This window comes from Calidris pugnax, unplaced genomic scaffold (genome assembly GCF_001431845.1).
Source record: "Calidris pugnax isolate Ruff unplaced genomic scaffold, ASM143184v1 scaffold52, whole genome shotgun sequence".
NCBI lineage: Eukaryota > Metazoa > Chordata > Aves > Charadriiformes > Scolopacidae > Calidris > Calidris pugnax.
The window spans coordinates 5,201,903-5,209,826 of NW_015090811.1; the positions used below are offsets into that span (position 1 = coordinate 5,201,903).

General features: G+C 44.3%; 1 protein-coding gene across 2 annotated transcripts; it reads left to right on the plus strand.

Annotated features, from left to right (window-relative positions):
• The first annotated feature begins 226 nt into the window (after positions 1 to 226).
• On the plus strand, positions 227 to 7,691 carry ZNF639 (zinc finger protein 639). Of its 2 annotated transcripts, none has more exons than XM_014938805.1 (6): positions 227 to 249; positions 1,023 to 1,123; positions 1,509 to 1,585; positions 2,111 to 2,218; positions 3,086 to 3,223; positions 3,502 to 7,691. In XM_014938805.1, exons 3-6 carry the CDS (start codon positions 1,528 to 1,530, stop codon positions 4,647 to 4,649), a joined length of 1,452 nt encoding a protein of 483 aa, XP_014794291.1. In that variant the 5' UTR covers positions 227 to 249; positions 1,023 to 1,123; positions 1,509 to 1,527; the 3' UTR covers positions 4,650 to 7,691. The 2 variants fall into 2 exon arrangements, with proteins under 2 accessions (XP_014794291.1, XP_014794290.1); XM_014938804.1 differs by having other exon boundaries at positions 228 to 249; positions 3,086 to 3,229.
• Positions 7,692 to 7,924: the final 233 nt, after the last annotated feature.

Consider the following 7,924-nt stretch of genomic DNA (forward strand, 5'->3'; position numbering starts at 1 on the left):
GCCCCCATCTTAGCCCCGGCCCCGCCGCCGCCATTTGAAGCGCGAACCCGGCGCCCTGAGGCGAAGGGCCCGTCCCCTGCCGCCGCCGCCGGCGGGGGCTGACTCAGGCTGCGGCGGGGCAGGGCCTGCGGCCATCCCGGGCCCGCTCCCCGCCTGGCCCTCGCCTGAGGGGCGCTCCCGCCCGCCGTTCCCGCTGCGGCTCCGGCCTCCGCGCAGGCCTCGGCGGGGGGCAGCGGGCACCTCCCGCGGGTAGGGCCTTGTCGAGCCCGGTCGTTCTGAGGGGTGTCCCGGGGAAAGCCGCCGGAGAGGAGTCACCAATCCTTGGGGAAGAGGCTGAGCCGCCCTGACGGGGGGGAGGCTGGTTGCGGGGAGCTGCGGGGTCCCCCCTCCCAGCGGGGAGAAGCGGGGAGGGTGCTTGGTACTTACGGACCGCCATGTAACATCAGAAGCCCTTGTCTTTTCCATGTTATTCTCCTCTTAAAAATCTTAATTTGGACAAATTATTTCATCTCCTGAGGAGAGCGTTGCTCGGTGAGGGGCTTTTTTCCCCCGCTGTCACCTCAGATGGCATTGGCTTTGGGGGTGCTGTGGTGCTGCAGGTAAAGCCCAGCAGATAAACCCCGCTGCAGCCCTTCCTCCTCCTCAGCCACTGCGGCCGATACACAGCTCAAGTATTTCTGGTGTCTCCATCTGTTTTTCCCTTGTTGGGAGCTGCCAAGTGCGGCAAAAGCCAAGTGACCTGGAACAAAAGGAAAACAAATACTCTAATGCAATCTACTTTATTAATTTGGATACTCTAAGTCAACGTTAATACCAGTTTTTAATGTTGTTTTCTACCTTCGATTTCCATAGCTTCGTTTTTTGTAGTACTTGCATATCTGGATCTGTTTTCATTTTTTATTTTGTGCTCAAGTTTTTAAAGTGTTTTAAAATGTTGTCCCACCGTAGATAACAATCTCAAGCTGATGCATTTGCTACATTTGGAAGCTGTCCAGCCACCAGCCCCTTAGCTGTCCCTCTAGATAACAATCTCAAGCTGATGTATTTGCTACGTTTGGAAGCTGTCCAGCCACCAGCCCCTTAGCTGCTCTGCTTGCCGATACTGAAGATTCAGGGATTTTTGGTAAGAGAGCATGGCTTTTGTTAATGTTTCCACATTAAAATGTCACCTGAAGGGCTGTGCCTTGGAATATCTGATCTCTGACAGAAGGAAGAGGGTGCAGAAGAGCTGCCTCGTAGGTTACGTGAGTACCTGAAGCCCTGTCTGTCTTCATGGTGACCCTTCTCCTGGTCCAGGGCAGGAATGTGAAAGGACATGGGTTCTTGTGTGAATTTCATATTCCGTGTAACAAAATGGGCTGGAGAAGGGGACAAGGAAGGGGAGTAGGAATTAACCTCTTGTCTTTAACCTGAGGGTTTACAAAATGTTTGTGTTGTTTCATAAAGTAACAAAAGACAAACTGCCTACAAACAAGGCTGCCTAACGCTTGGATGTTTTCACTTTACAGTTGATTTAGGCTGTTCAAAATGAACGAACATCCTAAAAAGAGGAAAAGGAAGACTCTACACCCTTCTCGATATTCAGGTCAGTCTGGAGCTTGAGTTATGTGCACTTTAGTTTGTTTTTTTTACTCAAAATAATTGCTGTGTTACGGGAGGGGATTACATGTGCTAATACATGGAGAATTGGTAACACAAAGGGTGGGATAAGAAGTTTTGGTCCGAATGTATTGAGTACCTGCTCTGCTCTTCAGACACTGTGGGTCAGTGCGTGTGGGCTGTTCTGTTCCCTACTCCCCACAAACTGGGAAACTTGCTCAAGCTGTAAAATGAAGATGATTCTCCTAACACACAAGGGGAGGAATTTAGTAAAAGTGGAGGTGTCCAGAAATGGTCAGCACTGGCCCAGCTGTGCTCCTGTCACTGTCTCCAGCGGGAGCAGTTTGATAATGATTATATCTGAGACTCTAAACATCAGACCAGCACAGAGTTCTCCCAGCACAAGAATTAAAAATGCAGCCAGCGAAGAGAATTTTGGCGCACACTAAATACATATGTAGCTGCAGTCATGTCTTGCTATTAAAACTTACTAGTTTTCTTCTTTTTTAAGATTCTTCAGGTGCAAGCAAATACATAGACAACAGTGGAATATTCTCAGACCACTGCTATAGCGTCTGTTTTATGAAACAGCCAGATATAAAGTATTCTGAAAACAGAGGTAAGACACACATTTTGGGGTGGTGTTCTGTAGTTCTTTACGAAGTGTGTCACACTCTTACTGATACAATTAAGTAGAATATAAATGATGTAGTGGGTGACTTGTGAGCATCGTTGTGATCTCACGTACCTTAGAACTGGTGGAAGTTTGTTTAATTGCTATAATCAAAATGTGATTTTCAAAGTAAAAAATGACAGCTAAAAGATCATTCGATTTCACAGCATTTATAATGATCAGACTTCTTTATCTAAACATCTGCTAGCAAGGTAACATAAAGCTGATGTAAATAACCTAACAGTTCCTATGGAATTTACCAGCAGTTGCCTTGAGCTGTACTTGTAGTTATGGAAAACAAAATACCTTTTCATGAAACATCCACTGGTGTATGTAAAGTTTAGCAGTGCAAATGGAAGGGTGGATTTCTATTAGATTTAATTTTCTTTTCACTCTAATTTATTAGCCATCAAGTCTGCAGAAGTCTTAGAAAGCGTTATATTTTAAAGTGTCCATAAATATTTAAGAATATTTTTTTAAATTGTGTCTTTACAAAAATACAAAAAATTTGTACTGGAAAAAACTTCAAATGTAATCAACGGACTACTTTTGCTGAAACTTTAAAGACAGAGTTGTGACATTTTGAATTCTTTTGTTGTTTTCTGTATGTATGGAAATAATAGTATACTTAGTAATGATAGTATATTTAGTATTTATTGCTGCTTTCTTTAATGCGAGCTGTGATGCGATTAGCGTATAAACATAAATTCGTGCAACTAGAATAAATAGTAAATAAGACCTATGGTTAAAGAGTCATGGCGATTCTAGTGAGAGGCAAAGGATGACAAGAAAATGCTTGTTTTCTCTCTGCAGGTAGATTCCACAACCCCGTGCAGAGCCTCGACACGGACGATGATGGGAGCCCAGTGCACGCCGGCACCTCGCACTGGAGCGGGTCCCATTCAAACGTCGTGGGGTTGCACTACTCAGAGCCTAAAAAGAAGGATAAAGGTAGAGGTAAATGTGGATTTGTTTGTATCTCAGGTGCTGGGAAGCTGGAGAGCACGGCTGCTGGCTTTTAATGTAACTTTTGCTTTGATAGAAGAAGCGAAGGATTTGTAGTTTATGTTATTTATCTGTTAGTTAAACATAATATATAGTCTGGCTGAGGGGAAAATAACTGCTTTTTGCATTTGTAAGCTGCTACAACTAACTAAAAAGTTAAATAAGGACCCAGGTGTATAGCAGGGTTGTTCTTAATTGTTTTCATGATGTATTTCCCCCTGCAGATAAAGGTACTAATAACGGGATGTGCAGGGACTTGTGCGATTCGCCTATATTCAGTGACAGCCCTACGGAAGAGGAGAAACCCCTCGATATTCAAACTGTAGAAATCTCCACGACAGAAGTGAACGCCGTGGAAGTTCACGATATAGAGACACAGACCGTGTCACCCGAGAAGCTGGAAGCTGAGGACCTAGAGGAAATCCCTCTGGAAACCTGTAAAATCTTTGAGAAGAACCAGGCGCTGAATATCACGGCTCAACAGAAATGGCCTTTGCTGAGAGCCAACAGCAGCGGCTTGTACAAGTGTGAGCTCTGTGAGTTTAATAGCAAGTATTTTTCTGATTTAAAGCAGCACATGATCCTGAAGCACAAGACGTGCGCGGACACCCACGTCTGCAAAGTTTGTAAGGAGAGCTTCTCCAGCAAAGTGCAGCTCATCGAACACGTCAAACTCCACGAGGAGGATCCCTACATCTGTAAATACTGCGATTACAAGACGGTGATATTCGAGAACCTGAGCCAGCACATAGCAGACACTCACTTCAACGACCACCTCTACTGGTGCGAGCAGTGTGACATGCAGTTCTCCTCCAGCAGCGAGCTGTACCTGCACTTCCAGGAGCACAGCTGCGACGAGCAGTACCTCTGCCAGTTCTGCGAGCACGAAACCAACGACCCCGAAGATCTGCACAGCCACGTGGTGAACGAACACGCCTGTCGGCTGATCGAGCTGAGCGACAGCTACCACAGCAAGGAGCGAGGGCAGTACAGCCTCATCAACAAAATCACTTTTGACAAGTGCAAAAACTTCTTTGTGTGCCAAGTGTGCGGCTTCCGGAGCAGGCTGCACACCAACGTCAACAGGCACGTGGCCATCGAACACACCAAAATATTCCCCCACGTTTGCGATGACTGTGGGAAGGGCTTTTCAGGTATGTTGGAGTATTGCAAGCATTTGAGCTCTCATTTATCTGAAGGGATTTATTTGTGTCAATACTGTGAATATTCGACAGGACAGATCGAAGACCTTAAAACTCATTTGGATTTCAGGCACTCGGCAGACTTGCCTCACAAATGTACCGATTGCTTAATGAGGTTTGGAAATGAGAAAGATCTTTTAAGTCATCTTCAGATACATGAGACGGCTTGATTACTTTCCCTGTCATCGATTTGTTAGAATTGGAATTGATTTCCAGTCACTAAAATGTGATATTAAATACGATTTTCACAGCAATTACACAATTCTAATGTTTTTCTCTTTATATCAGCAAAGCATGTGTAAGAGCTTGGTGGTGTGAATTTCCTGACCTAGGGGTTTCCAGAGGAATAATCACATTTACAGTGTGATGGGTCAGATTTCGGGGGGAGGGACGGGGGGAGTAGTTGCATGTTGTGATAGCAGTTCTCACGGTCATCCCAAGCTTTCACACCTGATGTAGGAGAGCAGCTCTGGAGCTGAAAAAGGGGGGAAAAAAGCCCACATCTAGGTCCATGCTTAAGTAATGCCACGGTGATCTCAGCCACGTATCCAGCCCCCATTACCCATCTGGCAGCAGGTCCTTGTGCTGATGTTTAGCAAATTGCACCAGCAAAGATAAGGATGTTCCCAAAAATTTCCCAGGCATGGACCTCTGCAAATTCATATACCAGCCTGTGTTCCCCACCTCACACTTTTGATAAGCTTTTAAAATTGTCCTGTTTTTCTCTTGGAGTACCTTATCACACTTCATCATCCTGTTTCTTTGTTGAGTGTTTAATTTCAGCTCCTGTCTGTGGGACTGTCCAACAGCCCTCTCCTCCACGCATTTACTACAGGCCTCCCACCTGATTTTTGTCTCCTTTATTTGCCTTCGGTTCCTATCTTTTAATGCACCAAGGAAATCACTTTGCTTGTGTGTAGATTATCTTTTAAGAAGTAATTGTAAGGGAATTTGCAGGGTGATCCAGCTGAGAACGTACAAAGGCTGTGACTTCCATATCTAAAACCCTGATTTAGCTCTCGCTGAAATGATGAATGTCACCAACCTCATTTAGAGCAAGCTTCTATGAGTTTATATTATTCTGTATATTTATAACTACCTTTCCACGGCTAGTAATTTGAGGAGTTATTTTAATTGTCTAAATTTTAAACTTCTCCTGTATACTGGCTTAAATCACTGATACAGTACTAAACTTTTATTATCTTTATCACTTTCAAATGGTTTCACGCATCTCTTCAGATTAGATAGCACTGTCCTGCCATCACAATCTTTAAAAGTGAATTTTTATGATTCCTTCTATATTTCTGAACGGATCCTTGGACAGATAAAAGGGTGAGGCCATTTAGATGGTGATAATTATCAGGCTGAAATCACCTGAAAATTAGTGGTGGAGTTTACATTTCTTTCTGCATTGATTGTAAATTTGTAATGTAAGATTGTCTAATGCAAGCTTTGTATAGATAAAATCAACATATGAAACATTTCTTGATGGCTGAGATTTGGTGTTACCATCTTCAAGGGTCTTTGCATTTGATTGTTAAAGCCAAGGACTAGTTAGCGTGTGTTTCTTTGTAGGAGGCAAGACCATTTTTTGTCATTTGGAAATGCTGATTTATTACTAAATCTTGTGTGTAGTCACTGAGGAGGGCAACCTGATGGTGTCCCAAATGCATTTTATTAGTCTGTTGTATAGAGAATGAATGTCTGTAGTAGAATTGCTGGTTTCCTATTTTGAACACATTCATCCTGGCTGGCTAAAAACGGTAGTAATGGTATCATTAACAAAGCACTAAAAAGAATTATGTTATAATTTCCTGAGAGGGGGGCTGCTGGTTTTCTTAAAGCCCTGCTCTTGGTGATGACACCCAGGTGGAACAGCGCAGCTGAGCTCTGGAGACAAAGCTGTTCCAGAGGACAAGTGACAAGAAGTGGAAAAAACATTTTAAAACCCCCAAAAAATAAGTAAGCGGGCTTAAGAAGTGTGTATGTTTGTAGAGAACAGCATTGTCTCCTGTACAGGAAAGGTTGGTCTCTTGCAAAAGTACAGAGCCCTTTGATACAAAAAACTTGCTCCTTGACTCCTGAAAAGCTTTGTCTCACTTTGACTTGTGTTATTTCTGATCTCTAAACCAGGGATGAAAATACCCCATAAGAATGTTATGAAGCCAAATAATTCCTAACCAAAATGCACCCCACAGCATCAAATGAGGAATATATACAAGTGTAGCTTAGGTTGGATTTTATAAATAAGGGACTAATGTTAATGTAAGCTTTTCAACGTGTATCAAAGTCAATGGAAATGTATAGGAGTAGCTGGTCTGACTTTGCCTTAGCAGGAACACAAGCAGGATATTGGCTTCCACATGCTAAAACAAGAAAGATATTAAGTAGTAGAAAAAATTGGCAGCGAGTGGAGTCTGCCTAGAAGCTGGAAGGCTGCAAGGAATGACCACACACCTCAAGGACAGCGTGTTGTTCCCCTGGAAGGGAAGAGTTGGGTTTATTTCTGTGGAGCGTGTGAGGGGAAGGTCAGTGCTGGGACATGGCTGAACCCAGGTGAACCCAGAGCACGTGGATGCAGCCAGAGCCTTGGGTCGGCTTTAACCCTGTCGCTGGAGCACTTCAGCCTCTGGAGCCAGAGAAAGGAACTGGAGACATCGGAAATTTGCCAATATTATTTTTTTTTTCTCTGAGACAATAAGCGTATCAAGCTCAAATTACTCATTACACACATCTGCAAAGTTCATCGGCTTCAGGAACACTATTCTAACTAAAAGCTATACAAAATCGTGAGATGGGTTGGGGAAGTATTTTGTGTTTGGGAAGTATTTTGTATTTCGGAAGTAATTTGTATTTTATTCCTCGCTTTTCAGACTTTTCAAGCCTTCAGGTTAGATGTGTGTTGTGTATTTCATCTTTCTGGATCATGTTACTGAACAAAAGAATTTTTATATGAAAGACGGTGTTGACTTCAAAATTTAAATCCTACTAATCACTGCAGGAACTTGAACTGTAGTGAGTTGGTGGTGTGTTCTCTGTAATATAATGCTTATTCAGTGTCCTTGATTCTCATTGTTTGTGGTTGTCCTCATCTTCCTCCACTCTTTCACGGTGCTGTATCGAATGTATAAACTACCGGTGCTTTTTGAACTCCTTGGCAGCCCTTGGCGTTTGTTGTTTTAAGCGGACTCTGATTAAAAGCTCGGTGCTGACGCCTTGCCTTTGTGTCCCAGTCCCCCTTGGGGCCCAGCCGTCATTCACCTCACGGGCCCGGCGCCGGACGGGCCCGGGGCGAGCCATGCCGGGGCGATTTACCTTCTCCTCTCCCCTCCCCGGGGCTGAGGGGCCTGTTCCTGGTCTCCATTTCACGAGCAGCCGCTCCTCCTCTGCCCTCGCTGAAGATGGCGGCCGCCCCCCCTCTCAGCCCTCACTAAAAATGGCGGCC

What these genes read in the sequence shown, in the direction of transcription:
- ZNF639 (XM_014938804.1), top strand. Translation starts at nt 1,528, where the DNA reads ATGAACGAACATCCTAAAAAGAGGAAAAGGAAGACTCTACACCCTTCT. An exon ending in ACACCCTTCTCGATATTCAG is followed by an intron (nt 1,586 to 2,110) that starts GTCAGTCTGGAG and finishes TTCTTTTTTAAG; the next exon opens with ATTCTTCAGGTGCAAGCAAA. An exon ending in AAAGTATTCTGAAAACAGAG is followed by an intron (nt 2,219 to 3,085) that starts GTAAGACACACA and finishes TTCTCTCTGCAG; the next exon opens with GTAGATTCCACAACCCCGTG.